Source organism: Hermetia illucens, chromosome 1 (genome assembly GCF_905115235.1).
Source record: "Hermetia illucens chromosome 1, iHerIll2.2.curated.20191125, whole genome shotgun sequence".
NCBI lineage: Eukaryota > Metazoa > Arthropoda > Insecta > Diptera > Stratiomyidae > Hermetia > Hermetia illucens.
This window is the reverse complement of record NC_051849.1, coordinates 163,688,712-163,709,181: the sequence shown is the minus strand read 5'-3', so window position 1 is coordinate 163,709,181 and position 20,470 is coordinate 163,688,712. Positions and strand designations below refer to the sequence as shown.

At 41.5% G+C, this 20,470-nt stretch overlaps 4 protein-coding genes across 4 annotated transcripts; 2 read left to right on the top strand and 2 right to left on the bottom strand.

Annotated features, from left to right (window-relative positions):
* Positions 1 to 667: 667 nt before the first annotated feature.
* LOC119661547 (adult cuticle protein 1-like) lies at positions 668 to 1,581 on the bottom strand. Its single transcript, XM_038070932.1, has 2 exons — positions 1,163 to 1,581; positions 668 to 1,103 (listed from the first exon to the last, which is right to left on the bottom strand). The coding sequence occupies exons 1-2, from the start codon at positions 1,166 to 1,168 to the stop codon at positions 765 to 767; spliced, it is 345 nt and encodes a 114-aa protein (XP_037926860.1). The 5' UTR covers positions 1,169 to 1,581; the 3' UTR covers positions 668 to 764.
* Positions 1,582 to 2,209: 628 nt separating this feature from the next.
* On the top strand, positions 2,210 to 2,902 carry LOC119661024 (adult cuticle protein 1-like). Its single transcript, XM_038070181.1, has 2 exons — positions 2,210 to 2,368; positions 2,439 to 2,902. The coding sequence occupies exons 1-2, from the start codon at positions 2,363 to 2,365 to the stop codon at positions 2,778 to 2,780; spliced, it is 348 nt and encodes a 115-aa protein (XP_037926109.1). The 5' UTR covers positions 2,210 to 2,362; the 3' UTR covers positions 2,781 to 2,902.
* Positions 2,903 to 5,585: 2,683 nt separating this feature from the next.
* Positions 5,586 to 6,580, top strand: LOC119661221 (adult cuticle protein 1-like). Its single transcript, XM_038070446.1, has 2 exons — positions 5,586 to 5,628; positions 5,694 to 6,580. Exons 1-2 carry the CDS (start codon positions 5,623 to 5,625, stop codon positions 6,480 to 6,482), a joined length of 795 nt encoding a protein of 264 aa, XP_037926374.1. The 5' UTR covers positions 5,586 to 5,622; the 3' UTR covers positions 6,483 to 6,580.
* Positions 6,581 to 19,240: 12,660 nt separating this feature from the next.
* On the bottom strand, positions 19,241 to 19,797 carry LOC119646128 (adult cuticle protein 1-like). The gene is made up of 2 exons (XM_038046478.1): positions 19,674 to 19,797; positions 19,241 to 19,556 (listed from the first exon to the last, which is right to left on the bottom strand). The coding sequence occupies exons 1-2, from the start codon at positions 19,677 to 19,679 to the stop codon at positions 19,308 to 19,310; spliced, it is 255 nt and encodes an 84-aa protein (XP_037902406.1). The 5' UTR covers positions 19,680 to 19,797; the 3' UTR covers positions 19,241 to 19,307.
* Positions 19,798 to 20,470: the final 673 nt, after the last annotated feature.

The window sequence follows — 20,470 nt, the reverse complement described above, 5'->3', positions numbered from 1 at the left end:
ACATAATTAAGGATATGCCTACAATTTTACGAAAAGGGTGACAACATGGTTCCTATTGAAGAGTATACTTTGCAGATAAGCAGAGTAGATAAAAATTGGAGAGCTCTAAATTGCAATGCCACAGCACAATCTGCGCAAATTGTAGAAACAGACCTTATGGGCACAGACACCACCTACACTCGAAGAAATGTCTATGCAGTCGTAAGCACCACTTGGTCTGACGAAACTATGTCAGAAGATTGGCACGAAAGTGTCATTTGCCTTATTCGTAAAAAAGGGGACAAATTCTGCTGCGAAAACTTCAGACGGATATCGTTGTTACGAATATGTTTCAAAAATAATGGATAAAAGGGCCAAACCATTGTCAAACAGTATTTTTGGTGAATATTAGAGAAGACTTCAATCTAGAAAGTGACTCATTGAAACGGATGCTGGAGAAATGCTGAGAATATAATTTTCGTGGGTTTCAAGTCTACGGTATTATCTGAGTTTGAAGATCCATCGAAACAAAATAGACCCATTAGAGTGACTGAAAAGAGTAGAAACTTGAAGAACCAAGGGCCGTCATCTGACTGTACCATTATACAAGAAGAAGAAATATCAGGAGAAAAGAATATTATGCATGTGAAACTTTTATACTGAGCAAGGTAATAAAGCAATCAATGTATGTAGCATTATTTATTCTTTATTTCATAGCACCCAACAATCAGTGCTCAAAAAATTAACTGTTTGGTCCCAGGACTAATTTTATCCTTTCCAATCGTTTATAGAGTTCCTGGTGCAGGTTCCAAGTTGATCGATCTAACTGAGTTGATATGTCCTGGCAATGGAGCAACGTGGAGTGATCCTCGTGTTTTTGCTATATAATCTCCTTGAGCAGGAATGGGTACTGAATGATAGGTAGTGACGACAGGAGCAGCATAAGTTGAAACGATGGGGACAGGGTGTAGAGAGGCATGAACAGCGATGGACCTTTCGGGGGCAGCCACCCAGCGAGGACCACTGACAACGGTGTACGGCAGAGGTGAAGCCAAGTACGGAAGACGCAGAAGTCCTGATTGTGCTCCAAGAGCGAGGGATAACATGACTACGGCAATAACGAACTGGAAGGAAATATCAACAGATCAATTTTATAAGCTAGAATTCAAATAAAAAATTTTACCTTCATGTTGAGATTATTTGGAATATTGCACAAATTAAAAATGGAAACGATTGTTAATTTGCTGAATGCAAGGTGATTTGTGATGTCTGTTGGGATGGTCTTCGGTTTTATATACAATAAAAACTGTTAGAAACAGGATTACTTGCTCATCCGACTGGGTCATATTTTCACCTCTCAGCGAGCCCATTATTCAAGGTTACGCACTATTTACAAAAATTGATCCAAATACATAATCTAAGTCCGCCAACACGGAAGCCTGGCCACTGCTTCCATAACGCACTTTGTAACGAACCAGCGTAATGCATTTCAAGTGTTGCTTACATGCCCTGAGGGTGCATAATCGAATAATGCTCACAGGTTGTCTGATTACATCGAAAGCGAAATTGATCAAACTGTGAAAAGCTGTTGGCAACTAGTTTTAGACAAATGATAACTGATCGAATTATTTCAATGTCATGAAGCCAAATTGCTGACGACATGTGAGTTGCACGTTCGCATCCACGGTTCAAGTGCTACCTTTGCTGCTGGCTATTTGGTCTTGGAGACAGGTTTGGTAAGTTTGGTTCCGTTCAAGAATCAAGACCACAACTACTTATCTGAATTGAAAACACCGGCCAGGGCATGCAGGCATAATGCGTGTAAAAAATTGACTCTAATTGACTATACATAGTATGTGTGCGTTTGCCTAGGAACAATTTTTGCGTCGTTGAAGCTGGCACCTAAATTGTCAAAATCATAATACAATTCAAATGTAACCAGCAACGAAATTTGGGCTGAATATGGATTCTGTGCTAGGAAAATATGTAATCAGGTCTAGTGCAGTTTTCATCTTCGATATGTTTTCATGAATAGTAAGTCAACCCTTGTTATTTTCAGAACAGACTGTAAAATAAAAAAATATAGACACACCTCTCAGATACAAATAATATGAATCTAAAATTGGAGTAAGACCTATCTCTTGTTGTTGTTGCTATTGGTAAGTATTCAAGTACATTTACTAGTGGCGATCTGATTTTTGGGATACAGTTCAAGTGAGATTTACTGACAAGTTGTCAGAGATGTTTTGGTATTGTGTTGATGCTTAGTCAAAAAAATTGTATATAAACTCGATGAAGTTTACGGAGAACATCACAAGTCATCTTGCTTTCAGCAGATAAACAATCCCTCAATCTTTTTGAAAACAGCCAAACTTAATTCAACATGAAGGTAAAGTTTTGGCTTGGAATCACTAGTAAAAGTTAACTTTAATAAAAAAAATATTTTCTTTCATGTACAGTTCGTCATTGCCGTAGTCATGTTGGCTTTAGCCGCAGGAGCTCAATCCGGATATGTTCCTCTTCCATATTTGGCTTCACCTTTGTCATACACCGCTGTTAGTGGTCCTGGATACTATGCTGCTGCTCCAGGAGCTGTAGCCGTGCATGCTTCTCCACTTGTAAGTGCCTACTCTGCTCCTGCTATCACCGCCTACTCCGCCCCAGTTGTTGCACCAGCTGTCGTTGCCGCTGAAGGAAGTTATGTAGCCCAAAACCGTGGTGCCGTACATGTTGCCCCATTGCCAGGACACCTCAACTCTGCCGCTTCAGTCAACTTGGAACCCGCACCAGGAACCTTGTAAATATTTGCCAGAGACTTGATGAATGGTTGATACCAAATATGTACAATATTGCTGCCTGCCTTCTTTAAATTCGGTATTCCGATATTCTGTGTTTGTGAAATAAAGATGTCTTCAACTGAAAAGAACGCAATTTGATTTAGAGAACTGCTAATACCTGACAGGTTTTTGCGGCATCTAAAAAAATCACTTTAATTTGTCATTACTGAAATAATCTTTGTTAATTTCTTATGAGTTTTGTCAAAAATTATTTTATTTATTGTTTTTTCCAATGGCAAAATCTTCGGCAAATTAGAACTCGTCTGAAGAAGACCAAGGTGCTTCAGGTAAGCACAGAAGGATCAGGTGAAGACAATTGTGTTTGTCCATACCAAAAATACTGAAACTATGAATAGTGAGTTTCTAAGTAATAAGAATAGAAAGATAGACTTCAAATCTATCTGTGACTTAAAGAGTTCAAGTCCTGGTCGAGGCACGGGTTTTATTCCCCTATGGAGAAGTCTGTGAAAGGTACCATATACTCTCCAATTCAGAAAGCTTGCATTTACTGCTTAAGGCGCAATAAGCCTATAAGGACATTGCAGCAACTCCCATAATGATAGGAACTGTAAACCTGACAATCACCAGTCTGTCCCTGACATTGTTCCAAGAAACGGAAGAGGATGGTCTGGTCCTTTTGGAATGCTACCATGAGCCCACCGACCAAGATTATGTGTCCTAATATCAAAGTTGGTAGAGGAACCACGCTCTTAGTTGTCCAAGTTGTCTGGTGAAACCAGGAATTAAAAAAAACACAAAAGGTCAACCCGACGATTTCTGCACTGCGCTTATTAAAGTATTAACAAGTCGGGAAACCGGAAGCTGGACGCTTCAGGTACGAAAGGTTTTGTGTATTTCTTAGTATGTAGCACGTAATATATCCATATATTATGTGAGAGTATCCACTTTCGGGTGATATTGACATTCATAGTCTTCAATTTTCAAAGAAGGAACAAATTTGAGGTATTATAACTTTGTTAGTAATAGTGCGATTTCCACCAAACTTGGTAAGATCATGCTCTATATTATAGCCTATATCACTGCAAAATTTCATTTTTGACGGAAGAGATGCGAAGATTATATAACTGAACAGCACGCAGTGACCATAATCGAGGACGGAAAGAGAGAACGTGCGCTTCGTCCTGAATCTCTAAACGAATACGGGAACTCGAAGCATATACGCTTCGTATGTTCGTGATTTGCAAATAAGAGGGAACAGATTCAACTTCTTTTGACGAGACACTTTCAAGTGGAGACAATCGTTCCGCAAATGCTCGAATCCCAAGAAGTGTGGAATGTAGTTAGGGGCACCATAAGTTATATTCAAGGGAAGCTTCGAAGGTTAGAGCGCTTACGAGAAGGGAGGGAACAATTCTCGCCGTAGAAGTACGCCGGTAGGGCTTTAACCGCGCCACAATGTAATATCCCTAGGTTTTCCGTGGCGCTATACCCCACGGAACTCCCTAGAGATGTTGCATCGTACACCTCCACGATGAGGGGAGATGGTTTTAGTAAGCTAGTAGTAGAATATAATATTGGGTATATTCAACGTATATGCACTACGAGCTATGTGTGTATAAATGGAACCATCGTGTACCCAAATATTCTTAGATCAAAGGTCAGGAAGACCTTTAATACCTGAAGCTCCGAGCTTCCTACTACCGACTTGCTTAATATACAATCAATGACCAATTGTGGTGATTATTTACTTCTTTCAGGGATAGTTCCGAGAAATTACCGCTTTAATTGACCTGCAGACCACCTACTATTTTTTGAGTTTCCCAATAAAAGGTCTAATTTCTACTCCCTAGTTCCTGAACGAAATTTCCAGTTCAAGATTATTGAATCATAGGACCTCTAAATGAAGTTTCAGAGAGCAGTAGGCAGTGTGCAGAACTAAAGTACGAGTATATCATAGAGACGTAATGATAAGCCGAGCCGACCCCGCTTGTGAACGGGACAAAGGCTGAAGAAAAAGAAGAAGAGACGTAATGATAAGTGTGTTGAAAACATTAAATTGGTACTCAAGACATCAATGTTCGGATGAACAGCATTCGCTTCAAGGTTTAGGGGATATTAAAGACGTTTGAAATATTTTTTATGTAAATGGTTAAAAACCTTACATTGCCCTTAATCGCATGATTTACTTCTTATAGGAAAAACCTTCCAGGATGTTAAATGTAATCCTTATATTTGAATGAATTCAATATAATTGCCTAATTTTAACAATCTATTTCTAAAAAACTTCCGCTCAATCAATCACTATTAACTATTTGAATATGTACACACCGTAAAATAACTTCACTCAAAGCTGCTGGCGGGTGGTAAGGTCAATGTCTGCAAAATTGCAAAAGTGTTATCAGCATACATAATAACGAGTTGGGTGCAATATGTTGCAAACTATGACTAACAAGTTTCAAATTCCTAACAAGGCCGTTGCGCCGCATTTGATTGACTCCAAACAAGCTGTTTGGGTACACATTATTACGTACGTGAACGCGCACCTCAAAATTGTGAGCACGCATGACTTAAGCACGGAAAACGGGTTCTGATCAATCAGTTGATTAGATATGTAGACGCACATATTCTCTTGAACTTGCACCGAAACATGTTAAATTATGATTAAAAAATTGCAAGCATTGCGAATTGAAAGCCTCTCGACAAATAATGCATATTTCGTGAATGAAGGTTAGGAGCCGGTACTCCCAAATTTTTGCGCCGCTAATTTTGATATAAAAACGTACTCCACGTTTCAGTAATTATCATTCACATCACAGTCGTGGAGTAATTTACTAACTCAAGCAACATGAAGGTGAGTTTTCCATTCGAACCCCTTATAAATAAGAAACTCTAAAAACGTGTCATCTTTTCAATTAGTTCGCCGTTGTCGTAGTCGTGTTGGGCCTAGCCGCTGGTATTCAATCACATGCCTTGCCATGGGCTGTTCCCGCCGTTCCAGTCGAAGGTAGCTATGTTGCCAAAACCCAAGGTGCCGTTCACGTAGCGCCATTGTCTGGACATGCAAACTCCGCTGCTGCCATCAATCTTGAATCTGCTCCTGGTACTGTTTCCGCCCATGAGCTCCAAGGAGAATATGTTGCCAAAACTCAAGGAGCGGTTCATGTCGCTCCTCTTGCAGGACATGCCAAATCGGTGATTGCTGATAACGATCGTGCTGCTCCTGGCACTGCTGGTCAATGGATCGCCCCAGCTGTTGTCCCAGCATATACCCCAGCTGTAGCTCATACTCCAGTTATTGCTCCTGTTGTTCAAGCTGAGGGAGAATATGTTGCCAAAACCCAAGGTGCGGTTCATGTAGCTCCACTTGCAGGTCACGCCAAATCGGTCGCTTCAATCAATGATGACGCTGCTCCAGGTACCATCCATGGATGGGCTGCTCCTGTCGTTCCTGCTGTAGCTCCAGTTTATACTCCAGCCGTTGCTCCAGTTCATACTCCAATTATTGCTCCTGCATACACTCCAGCTGTAGCATATTCCTCAATTGCTACTCACCCTGCCGTAGTTCCCCATGCTGCAGTCTTACCATCTGTTGAAGGAAGTTATGTAGCTCAAACTCGTGGAGCCGCTCATATTGCTCCATTGGCAGGACACGCTCACTCTGCTGCTTCTATTAACTTGCAACCAGCTCCAGGAACTGTTTACTAAATTATTTGGGAGTAGTTAATTTATTTAAATTATTTTGTATGTATTGACACTGATTTTGAATTATGATAACGAAATAGTAAAATGCATCAAAGAACATATATTGAATCTTTATTTTGACACCTTGATTGGCGTCGTATTACATAGGAGCTAAGGGTCCGAAGTCGATGATAACCTTCCGTGTTCTCCTTTACTTTGTTCATCAATAGTACTTTGAAAGAAAAGATCGCTATCTATGGTGTCGCATTTAAAATCTTTTTGCTTGTACCATTGTAATGAAAGATACCTTATTTGATGCATTTGCAATGATTGACATTTTTTGAAATTCGTAATCCTTGCTCGAAGCAATGATAAATATTTGGCTTTTCAGTACGAACGAAATACCGAGAAACCGGTATTGATTGCCATATAGCAACATATTATTCTTAACTAATAAATTATTGCTAGATCTTTTTTCTTTTTCTTCAGCCTTTGTCCTGTGCACAAGCGGGGACGGCTTGTCGTGATCGGTTTTGCCATTAGGCTCTATCGAATGCCTGATCTGGGTGCAATTTCGAGGCTTTTAAATCTCCATCTAGCGTATCAAGCCACCGTTGTTTTGGCCGGCCTTTTGGTTGCATACCATCGACCTCGATGTTCAGACCAATCTTGGGAAGTGAATTCTCGTTAGCGCGAATTATGTGACCATTCCCTCAAAGACGCTTCTCTCGCAGTTTTTCCACGATCGTTGCGTTCATGCGTGAAAAAATTTCATAACACAGTTCTCCATTGGCTGATAACCTTGGCCCGAGATATTTAAATCGTTCACTTATGGGCAGGTGACTGCCGCTAACAGTGATTGTGCCCGTTTCGTGGGGATCGGTCGTCAAAAACTCACTTTTATTCAGATTCAATCTGAGACCGTGTTGCATAAGGCGATCATTTTTGGACAAGTTGCTCAATATCATGTTTGCTATTAGATGCTAGGAAAACATCATCTGCATAAAGCAGTGTATATTGCGCTAGACGTTTGATGTCCGTGTGACGGTGTCAATAACAAGAACAAAGAGGAGTGGTGAGAGAGCGCTTCCTTGATGAACACCAACAGAGACAGGAAGTGGTTTTGATACACCCGCCACACTTCAAACTTTACTTTTCGGAACATGGTAGAGCAGTTGGAGCTAGCGCATGAGTTCTTCAGGCACTAAGTGTTGTCGCAGAACATACTAGATGAGTTCGTGTGGCACAAGGTCAAATGTTTTCTCCAGATCCAGAAATGCAATGTAAAGAGAGCGATGCTTTTAACGGTGTTTCTCGTTGAGTGTATTGCGTCAGTAGTTTCGCAGTTCTTGACAAATCCAGCCTGATTCACGGTTATTTCAATGATTTTGCGAATACGGTTGTCATGAATGTGTTCAAAAATTTTCAAGGTATGGCATATTCCATATTGGAACTGTGGTACTTTCTTACCCATCAAATGGTGTTCTACCTTCCTGAATACCCCGATTAATGAATTCACTGAGCCGCAGTGTTGGGTACCAACTCTTCGCTTTCCAGAGCTCAGATGCGATGTCGTCAAATCCTACGGCTTTTCCCGATTTCATTCGTTTTATTGCTTCCTCGACTTCAGTTGCGCTGGAAGTGGAGGATGAACAAATTCCTCAGTTGAAATCTTCTCGATCTTATCATTAATGCAACAGAAGCGTTCGATTTCCTGTGTGCGTTAGTTTGGGTTTTTGGCAAGTCGATACATGTCAATCTCTCTGGCCATCGCTGGAAGCGTTTTTTCCACGGGCCTTTATTTCAACATCGTCATTCCAAAGTCAAATATCTTAATTAATGTGCCGCTTATCTGGCTTGGTGACCCCGAGGGTTACAGAGGCCGCTTTGTGGATCGTGGATTTCATTTGGTTCCACGATTCTTCCATATTCGTAATGGTTGTCAGTCGCGGGGTAAGCGAAATCATTTCTGCTTTCTTCTCACGAAATCGCCACCATTTCTTAATGTGCGGCGGGCCAGTACATTTTGCATACTGTTTCATCGGTGGCTTAATTCGCATGACGGCAATCAACCGCCGATGTTGAGGTGCGGTGGTCTCATGGGGAACAGCTTTGCAATCAAGGACGGTGGTAAATGTCGGCGTCTTATGAGTATATAATCTACATATTTGCGTTTTACTATTTCCACTATAAAATGTAGGAAGATGAGACAATCGTTTGAGGACCCATATATTGATAAGTACAAGGTCATGGGTGTCCGCAAATTCGATTACACGCTTGCCACCCTTATTGCGCGCTCCAAACCTCTTGCCTCCATGATACCTGTTACCGTTTGCCTTTTCACCCACATGACCATTAAGGTCGCCACGATGGCGGCAATGATTATATAGTCGTAATCAGGCACGCGACAAGTCTTTTCATCGAGATACGTTCATGTTCGCGTTTTATGTCGTAGCTTCTGGCACCAGACCATCGGGTTTCTTGCAAAGCAGAGATATCAATGCGCCTTTTCCGAAGAGCTCTTGCGAGTTGCTCGGTCTTTCCAGTTAGGGTGCTAACATTTAGTGTGCAGACACGTATTTGTTTTGCTTTTTCTCGGACTAACTTACTTACGTCCTGACGCCGTCCATGCATCAAGAACCCTTGCCCATCTCTCTTTCCCTGATCTCACCATTTTATTTTTGATTTACTAAGGATAGTACAAGTACGTTGCCTCAAATCCTCCTTCTTTACCTGGGCTTGGAGTCAGCATACTATGTTAATATAATAGCATGGCGGAATTTAATAAATTATTGCTAGATGAACCCTGAAAAACATTAATCTAAGCACTGACTCAAGGTAAAGCCATCGTTCGGGTTTGTACTCGAGCCTGTAGTCGGATGCCGTTCCAAAACCAGAGTTCAGCGCCATCTGAAAAGTCGAGCTATCATGTAACTGGGTCTTTGTGCTGGTACTTTTGTCGTCGGCCTTTACCTCGGTATGTTCTATGCTGATTTATACGACGCGGATCATGTTAATTGCGTCCTAGCCCTTTCCAGGTCCGCTTTAAAAGCCGGATACCATCACGAACCCCAAATATGTGCAAGGCTCACACTAACCTACTACGATCGGTGCAGGGAAAACAGCCTTTTTCATCTTCGCATGCATCTACGGAATACAGTTCTCTTGTCAGATCCCTGTCAGGTTGTAAACGTGCTCATATTCTGAACACCTGTAATGCTTTGTAAGGTTTGGCTGCAGTCGTATTTTATCTATAATATTACCCTACCAATCCTGATTTAAGAAAACTGTTAAGAAGTTTCCTCCCGATTCTAGATAAGGAACTAGAGCCCTCCTTCTTAGTAGACATTCCCTTTGCAAATCTTTCCTTATGTCAACTTGAATATGGCTTGTACTACTTGTTTAAACTCTACTGGTCTAAATCACCGTGGTTACACTTTCATATCTGAACCGTGTCTGTCTTCAATTTTCAAGTCGACAGATCTATATAGGTTATAAAGACGTTGCAACTGAATGAAACCTTCAAACATTTCTGGTTTAAAATATGTTTTATTCGGCTGCGCAATCATCACGTAATTAAGAGGTATCTACATTTTATTTACCTATTTATTTCTTTATTTAAAAAGGAAATTATATAGAGAGAATTCAATGTTTAAAATTATTTCATAATTGGAAGAGGTGTATAACGAACCAAAGTGTAGTGTGCTATAATATGGATATGTCTTCGAAATCATACAGTGGGAATTGAGTTCGAGTTTCGCAAAGGATACTCTAGAAGTTTCTTATTTATATATACTATACAAAGTTGTGTAGTGGGTGAACTAACTAAAGGCAACCTGATCCCGTGGCATCTAACGCTACAAGTGTTTAAGATTTGAAGGCGGAGGTTTCTCGAGTGAAATACCACTCTACCGATAACATGAGTAAAAACCCAAAGAAAGAAGAGTTAAAGGCAGACCACTGGACGACAAAAACGGGAATAACAGCCCCGCATTTGTTCAAGCGGAACGGCAGCAGTAGCCACTCCAGGATCAAGTGAAAGACATTTAAGAAAAGCTTGTCCACTATTAGATTTCCATTAATGCCAAAGATCGTAAAAGGTGAAGCCAATGAATGGCTCAGGTGAAGGACTATATAAAGACAGTCCGTCGTTATTCATGAAAGCAAACGCTCTCATCCGGAGGGATTATCCTTTATCCATTTTAGAGCGAAAATAATTGAGCTGGCTGAGTTTGTGAAGGACAAGCGGAACGTGGACCAAACTATAAAAGCTATGGTAAAGGCTATTAGGGTCTTCTACATATAACAGAAAAAAGAAGGAAATTTCAAAGACCAACCGAAATCTATTGCGCCAACAGTGTGACAAGCGACCAAATGTCATGAACCTGCTACCAAACTAGAGAGTACAGGGAAAAGATGTGGATCCTATAGGAAATCAGCGGCTACCTAAAAGGAAAAAAAGGAATACTATCAGCGCTGAAAATGGAATTAAAAGTGCGGAAGGGAAAAAGCGAGCTCTAGCAATCGAAGCGAAATCCAAGGAGAACGAAAATCGTTTATGAACCAAGATCACAAATTACAAAAAGGCAAAGAAGGAAGCAAAGGAAAGAATTCACCCTGAGGCAATTGTGATCTGCAGAAAGCGCAATCTATCCTAGACGGAGATATTGGAAAAGATCCCAAACTAAAAGATGTAGGTCGAAACATCAACAAAATCCAGAAGAGTGACGCCATGTTTGAGCTGAAAAAGTCCAGTCAGGCAAAACAGATGGCTTGTGCAACCAAATTAAGAACTTACTAGAGAAGGATGCCACAGAAGATTCCTAAAAACATAAAATCTATATATAGTACAGCATCTCGACGAAGTGGCATCGAAAGGTGAAATTTGCACCGCATTGAAGGAACAATTCAAGTTGGAGGACCTTGCCGACTACTGTCATAAATCCGACCGATGCATCCAACCAACAACAGACCTATATGTATTTGGTATACTGTGATGAAAATGGTAAAGCGTGTTATCTACGATAGGTTATTCCCGCTTCTTGAGAATCAAGTAGCCCTCTTATATCGTCAGGATGGATTCCGTAAAGTCCAATTATTGATACTATCAAATTGGTTGATGGGTTGCCTATATATGCAATTCGCGGAAAGGATAGTACCAGCGACTATTGCATAGTGGGACCCTGGACGTGAGATATGCTTTCGATTGGACCAACTGGAACCTAATACGGGAATCGCTGGCGAAGATTGATATTCCTGCCTATCTCGCAGCTTTCGTCAACTATTTGCAAGAGCAGAGGCTCTGGTATGACACCGATGACTGGCCTCAGAAGTACGGGGGTGGCTTGTGTCGACGATAATGTGCTGGTTTTGTTCACAGAGAGATGCTGACTTTTACTTATACGAAGCAAACAGTGCTTTTAAGGGTTGGCTAGAGAGTTCTGATCTGACGATTGCGGAGGAACAAACAGGAAGCGATTCTGATCACCAAGCGCTGGAAAAGATATTAAGCCTGTATTCAAATTGAGAATCATATCATCACTTTTAAGCCCGCCATCAAATAGGGGAGTGATGATAGACGTCTTCTATGCTCCCACCAATTTTCGCAAATGATTTCTCGTCTGCTTGAATTATATACCATCGAGGAGGCCTATCTCGTAATTTTTCCACGATGGATGCAACCCTATATCGAGAAGAGAAATTTAACCACGTGCATGATATTAGGTATTACCATAAAGTATACCAGCTAAGTTTATGTAGAACACGACTAAACGCGCTCTCTAGAAGTAGTAAAGCAACGTAGAATAGGGCATGCTTTTCATGGTGTTTTTAGATGAGAATGATTTATCCGTCGCGCGTCGTTGGTCAGTAAGAAAGGTATCATCCTTTTCTAAAACGTAAGGGAAGAAACTTAGAGTAATAAGAAGGTTACTCGCAGGTTACCACAGGCTAAATTATCATCTGAGGAAGCTATGGATATTTGCGGACACGATCTGCAGATTCTGTGCTGGGAGCGGTGAAAACTCCACACATATTCTGGGGCAATGTCCAGCTTTTGTGCAAAGTTGGTTAATGCACCTGGGAAAATACTTAATTACAGATGCCCTGCCAAAACGCTTAAAAGTAGGAAACATCGTAAAATTGATAGACAAGGATAGCTTCCTAAAAACTACAATTTTTAGTTTTCAATGTCTTGTATACATTTTATCAATCAATTTTAGGCTAGGCTACAAATACCAGACAAAAATCTTATCTTTTAGAAATCGTAAAATATTCTTTGGGTCGCGGTGACACTCTTCTCGATACTACTCACTTGATGCTGTCATTATTTCCGAGTTGTCAGCATCTCGGCAGCTGCTGCTAAGCTTCAAGCATTTCGGGGTTATTATTTGCTTACAAGTTGGCCCAATCTCGGCAGATGCCGGAGTTTACTTAATACTAGCAGTAAGTGACAGGCATTTTAGCTCGGACGACCCTACCTACTTAAAAGATAAAGGGTCGCTGGTGATGGTGGTCGGTGGTAGGCGTGTGAGAGAATCCGTCGAGAACTCTTCGCAACATCGAGCAAGTTACGTATCCGTCTGCATCTGACCCAATAGAATATGAAACCGCAATGTGCAACATTAGACAATTTCTGGAAAACGTGGGAAATGCAAAATGCACATCAGCAAATAGTTCATTCCAAAGTCCAGACGCAAGATCAGCAAATTATTTATAATAAATATAGGTGCAACGTAACCTCCGGTGACCAGTCTCTAAAATCCATTTGGATGAGTTACGTGTGGTTGAATTTAGTGTGTCAAATAAAGTTTTATAGTGTATAATAAATCTTGTGTTTTTTAAAAACCTTCCCGCTCGGTCCGAACACGTAATTAGCACGTATACAGAATGGTGTACTTTTGCTTGGTTTTGAACTATGTGAAAGTCCCAGGACATCAAAGGAAGCCGTGAGGGATTTGGTTATAATAACTGTAGTTCCCAATATTATGGGAACCACAACCAATTTTTCGAGATGACAAGTTTCTTTGGCTCATAGTTCACCTCCTTCCCTATGTATTTCCATTCAATGTTGCTATTATGGGAGATAGCAATATCAATAATGTATGCGGAGCGACCCATCTTGTCAACAAACAGCATGCCAGGCTTGTTATGTAATATGTGACGATCAGTTAGAACTTGCCGTTCCCAATACACACTGTAAGCAGAACTATCAAGTATTGCCTGTGGCTCATATCGGTAAACTGGGCATGTTCCCGTGATTAGCCCATGCTTGTATGCAAGGTTTTGGTGAATCACTTTACATACAGCATTGTACCTATTCGTATATTGCATACAGTGCATACAGAAATGAGATGGTCCAACGACGCCGCTGGACATTTTCTAGATCTGATTTCGTCCGAATGCAAAAGCCAGTGAAGGGATAGCGATCCATTCAACGCGCTTATTTTATTCTTCCTCATGCAGCACCACAACTACGTCGCACGAATTCGGACAGCAGAGCATCCTTCAGATTACTTACTTGAGCATGTGTTCTTTTCAGCAATCCTAGCTACTTGTAGAAGTTGGTCTCGATTATAACTTGGATGTGGAGATCACCAATGCTATTTCCGACATGCGGCTCGTTATGACTTTTGTGAATGGCTTGGATTCGACACTTGTTTAATACAAATTCCAGCCGAATATCACGCCCGAACATGTATACTATTCGCAACTGACTTCTAAGTTGGTAGTCAGTGCCAGCATACAACTTGATATCATCTAAGTACACCAAGTGTGTCACTTCGCACTTATCACGTAGGCCACACTTTATTGCAAAACCATGCATCATTCAGTAGCCAAGAGGTCAAGTGCCATGCAAACCAAAGGAGACTCAATGAATCCCCTGTAAGATGCCCCTCCTCGTATTCTTCTCAGGGATAGGGAAGGTAATCCCGCAGTGAGGAGAGGTGCAAAATTTCTCAGGGCAACTAATGACCTAGTTTCTACTACGTGCCAGTCAACCGTGTATACAAGTTAACCTTCTGTACCAGACCAGAGCTCTCCAGTTCTTCGAGCTGTTTATGGCTTATTGAACCTAGTGGCATGGTGGGTGCCGTCGGCGGTGATCTACTCAGCATGCTCAACATGCTGGACGGGTAACCCCCAAGGTCCACCTCAATATTATTTCGCTTCTGTTACCGAAAACTGTATTGTCTAGGAGCTCTGTTAGGATTAATTGAGTAATCTGAAAAGGCTCCGCTGATTCCTCGCGTATGTTGCAATATTTACACGTCTAAAGTAACTTTGGCCATACCGTCGTAAACGACAGCATACGACAGGAAATTTCTGTTTTAGTGAGTGCTCAAATTCCACTACGGGTATCTCACTGGAGATGGTATAGTTGCTGTAATTTTTATTGCCTTTTATTTTCCACTCGCCTGCTGGCATTACCAGTGGTGATTTGAATCAGCCTAGCAGTTATTCAAACAAATAACGCAAAAGCTAACCTTCTGACCGTGCAATCTGAAATTCGCAACTGCACCACAATACACAAGTGATTGCCGTTGCCGCAGCGACAATATCATTATTAAGTTGAGATAGAATTCTCGGAGTTGCTGGGAATGCATCGAGCCTGGAATACCTGGTTTATGCAAAGGATCCATTTCCAAGAGTTTTATGCACACTTTTTGGAATTCGTCCCAAACCTCAGCGGGGACTACAGTCGGACGGTGAACGAGGGTGCTTCGGCGAATAATAAAACTGTTTCCTACAGTGCGGCGTGGTGTTGTTAATGCAACGGCCGGGATTGTGTTGCTGCGGGTAACGAAGTGGTACTGGCTTGCGCTCCACTGCATAGTCAGGTGCAATAATGGAACCAGACTGTGCGAAAGTCCCAGGACATCAAGGGAAGTCGTGAGGGATTTAGGTACAATACCTATAGTTGACAATATTATGCGAACTACAACCACCCGTTCGAGATGCCAAATTTCGTTGATTTCCCGAGTCAGTGGCTAATAGTTTACATTCTTCTCCATGTATTTCCATTCAATGCTGCTATTAACAGTAGTCTTGTCAACTAACAGTACGTCAGGCTTGTCACCAATGCTATGTCCGGCATGCAGCTCGTGATGACCTTTGCGGATTGCTTTGATTCGACTTTTGTCTAATCCAAACTCCATCCGAATATCACGGCTGAACATGGCTATTATCCGCAATAGACTTCTAAGAGAGTCGTCATTACCAGCATGCAACTTGATGTCATCTAAGTACATCAAGTGTGTCAGTTCGCACTTAGCACGTAGGCCATACTTTATTGTAAAACCATGCCCTCTAGCTTCATTCAGTAGCCATGAAAGGGGGTTCGGTGCCATACAAAACCAAAGGGGACTCAACGAATTCCCTTGGAAGATGCCCCTCCGTATACGGATGGGCTCTGAGATATTAGCACCCTCAGATGTGATAACGTGGTATGCTACCCTTCCATGACTGTCGCCAAAAACTTTATTAGTTTCGGATCAATGCGATACAGATGTAGGATATCGATTAGCTAGGTATGCGGGACGATATCAAAAGCCTTGGCATAATCGATATAGCAACTGAAGAGGTTTCTTTGCCCTTTAGTTGCTTGTCCTACAACTAACGAGTCGATAATGGGTTGCTCATTGCATCCCCTTGAACCAACTCGGCAGCCCTTCTGCTCTGCGTTATGAATTTGTAGAGGGTTGGTAAGCAAGTAATCGGTCTTGTGTCTGCAGGGTCCTGCACCATCTCCTTCTTCGGCATAAGGTAAGTAATCCCCGCAGTGAGGAAGGGTGAAATTCCTCTGGTCGACTCTTGACCTGATTTACACTGTTTCCCAACCGTAACTGTAAATTTACGCTGGTAAATTTCTTATACCAGAAATTCTGCACCCGATCCAGATCTGAGCCTCTCCAGTTCTTCGAGCTGTTTATGGCTCGTCGAACTTCCTTCTCGGTAACATCGTCCCGAACCTCAGCGGAAACATCGGCTGGACGGTGGAGAAGGGTGCTTCGGCGAGTATTGAAACTATTGCCTGCAGTGCGGCGGGGTGTTGTTGGTGTCACCGCCTCTGCCCCCATCGACTCTCGATCACTAGTTTTCCCGATGACCTCAAGTCGAAAACGCTCTCTAATGGTGGCCAGGGTTGTGTCACTGCGAGTAATAAAGCGGCACTGGTCTGCGACTCGCTGCACAGTCACGTGCGCAAATTGCAGGAAACGCTCGATGAGTCTCTGGTGCAACAAAAAGCGGTAAGATGTTGTACCCGCCAACGCCGTTATTTCGTAGTAGAAGCGGATGATGAAGAAGTTCATTTCTTCAGTCCACTTCATCCGCTGGCTACGCGAACCTGCTGAAGTGGTCGCCATAGATTGTGGCGAAACAGCTGCAGCAGGCAAAGCAATGCTCCTGGTCGTCGTGGCGCCTAGGTGTCGAACCGCCCCACGAATAGCGGTTTCCCAGTCACCAAGTCAGACGACTCCCGCCGGTTATCCGTACCGGACCTCAAATTTCTTCTTCTTCTCAATTTTGGTGGTGCATTTTATCCCAAGCTGCCAAATGTGGGGATAGCTTCCTTAGTGAGTAATCTGCAAGACTGTAAAGTTCCTGCACTTTCCTCACCTACCCTCTGAGAGACACTGCGGTGGCGTACAGTGTTTCAGACTGAAGCCATCCATCCCTCCTCCTTTCACAACTGGGCTTGGGACCGACTACGGCGTAGTTATTACTATTATTATTTTATTCCACTGTTGAAAATCCATTCGGAAAACTGCCTGGAGAAAAAGTTTAGGGTAGCAAGTAAGGGTAAGTGAGGAGAGAAGGAAGGTCAGTGATGGTCGTTATGGTACGCTGGAATAGAATATACCAGCATCAAAATAAGGAAGAAGGCTGTACATAAAATGAGTGAGAGATAATGTTAAGTAACGCGAATGGGGGCAGAAATGTCATGTGATTTAAAAGGTCAAAGGAAGTTTCACGTAAAAAGCATTACCCTCGACAATTTTGTTACCTAATATGAGCTTTGCTATTTTAGAGCAATTGTAAAGTTTCGCCATCAAAACTAGCTCTTAAAGCTAGTGGAGGATATGGACGCGGCTATCAATCTCGAAAACCCTGATGATCGTTCAATCACCTAAAAACCAGCTATTTTCCTAAAAACATAAGAACGAAAACCGCTGCTATTGGAAGCAAAACCTGCAATGCATACATTCATGTGACATCGAAAAGGGTTCTCTTGTGATGATTAGAATAGAGTATCTTGTCTCTAGGAAGAATGTGGACATCATTAGGCAAATTAGACGTATCGAGTGATTTGGAGAGTGGAATGTCTGAAAGAAATTCATGCAAATAAGGTGTCCTTCATATCGAGATTCTAGAGATTCGGCCCTGAACTTGAACTGATTGCCGCTTTCGTGTGTAGAGATGGTGCGGGCCTCTTTCCAGAGGTGATCGGTCTTCAACAAAAAGGGGTTAGGGAGAGTATCGGCTGTCAAAGTTTATCGAAGATATAGGTGTTGAATTAAGGACACCCAGCCGTGGGGAGACGAAGAATAAGAAGAGCAGTTGCCTATGAAGGAAAAAAAATTCCAGAGTAAGTCTCCCGATAATTGAGGAGAAAAGCTTTTGTAGTTTAAGCTTGGTGTCTTTTCATGTCTTCCCTAAGACCAGTCCTTACTTGACCCCCATTTCGATATTTGCACAGGAGTTTCAAATGACTTGATGCATACTATCTTAGCTGCTCTCCATCTCACCTCAAAAAGTGGAAACGTCTATATTCGCTTCTCATGAATGGAAAGGGTCGAACATAAAGAGTTGGTGAAATATTCTGAAACTTTGTAGCAGAAGTGGAGTGATTTGAAGCGATGTAAAAACATAGCTTCTATTTATGGATGAAGAAAACGATCAATTTTAGAGAACCAGATCAAAGGCGGTCTGTCGTTTTGAAGCAAATACCAAGTCCAAATAAAGCTATTTTACCATTCTATCCGTACTACTTATAAAATTTACCGCTTTCACCTGAGGGTATTTCGTTGTTAAACGTAAATATTGTTTCGCTTTTGTTATCCTGTGTTATCCTTGTCCGGCGGTAGAGCTATCTCGATTATTGATGTTAATATTGCCAATTTTGTGTCCACTGCTATCTTAGTTCCGTTAATTTCATTGACCAGTAAGTAAGGCTGAATCGTTACACATTTCAGCTCCCCTCTAGGCTTTCTTCTTTTCCCGCACTGCTCCACATATCTCTAGGACTGCTCACTCGCCGACCATCCTGACATATTGGACTCAACAGCATGCCATATAGCGCAATAGAGCTGTCAACCACTTTTTAAGGTTTGCAATTCCACTATCATCTTCTATTCAACACGTCTACGGATATCTTGGCTGCACACGGCGTTACCTTCGGTTCAAAATTATGCCAGACTAGAGAACCTTAATGACAGGGGAAGTATTGGCGACGGTTTGACACGGTCAAATAGCAACGGAGTTAATTTTCTATATACGGCTTTTATTTGCCAGCGCAAAGAAAACATTGGCTGGAAACGACCGCAATGCGATGTTGATGCTGAGAAACCTACCTGTGGAAAATAAGGTTAGAAGCAAGTCAATATTTCCTCTACGCTATAAAGGATATTAATGAAATTTTAAGACCGACTATGATTTTGTTACCAATTCTTTTGGAACATACTAAGTGTGTAAGCAAATAAGCTTGCCCTACGCCCCGTGGGAGCTGAGTGATGAATTGAGAAGCTTTATCGTGGAAGTAAGTTGAAAGCCATAAAATGATTGCAATATTCATTTTATTTCAAATAAGAACATTCTCGATGTAATTAACACGAAAATCCCCATATCTTACTTGGTTCCTGGAGCTGGCTCCAAATTTACTGAGGCTGCCGAATTAACATGACCTTCTAACGGGGCGACATGTACAGCTCCACGTGTTTGAGCTACATACGTTCCTTGGGCAGCAACAATGGTTATGGGAGGAGCAGCAACAACCGTGGGACCACTCACTGCAGTATAAGAAAGTGACGGTACAATTGGGAGTACCAACGATTCCGAATGCATTACCAGGAGTGCAAGAACAGTAACAATGATAAGCTGTAAGAATTGGGAATGTATTTATATAACACTTCGAAAAAAATTGTTATTTAAATAAAGCAGTTTCGCGGCCCTCGAAGGTTCTACCCAAACAAAAAGTAGATAGCATCTTCATACCTTCATCTTCGCTGTTGGATACTGAGGCTCTATCTAAACTGTTTACTTCTAACATCATTTTCCAATCGTGCTCCTTTTATATACATAGGTTTATGTTGCTACGAGCTACATCAATCAATACTCATCCATTAAATAAAGCAATAAAGCAAAAGAATGCAGTCTTCGCGCTAATTAAATCACCAGGTTCCATTTTCTGGTATGTAGGCAGACATTTATGCACCAAATGAGGATCATTGATTGAAAGAACAAAAAAACTCAGTAATTGAATTGTAAATTTTTTAACGATAGAACAAAGCAACCTACTCGATAGCGTATTTGTAATTCATGGTAATTAATAATAATAGTTACCTGGACAGCTATATCAAGTGGCGAATTATGTACTTATGCGAATACAATGGAATAATTACCACTTGCTAGGTGTGAACCCTTTTATTTAATTCTTTCATGATAGTTTTGATTCACTCATTCGTTATTCTTTTAAAATTAGGCTTCCTTGGAATAAACACGAGAATTTATTTTTTGCAGGAGACGCCGCGAATTAGCCTCTATACGTGGATGAAATAAAATCTTAAATGGAGAATAGTGCTCCAAATATGTATGTCTAAAGTTACGGCCGGTAGCCTAGGTTCCTTATCAAAAGCTTTTGAAAATTGCTCTGTTAATGCAACTTCTAACTAATCTACCTAATGAAGGCCAATGTTCCTGAAAGCAACTAAACATCGATATTACGGTCAGTATATTGTTGTGTTAACAATTAAATCTTTACTAAAAATAAAACTTCCTGGATAAATTCGAAC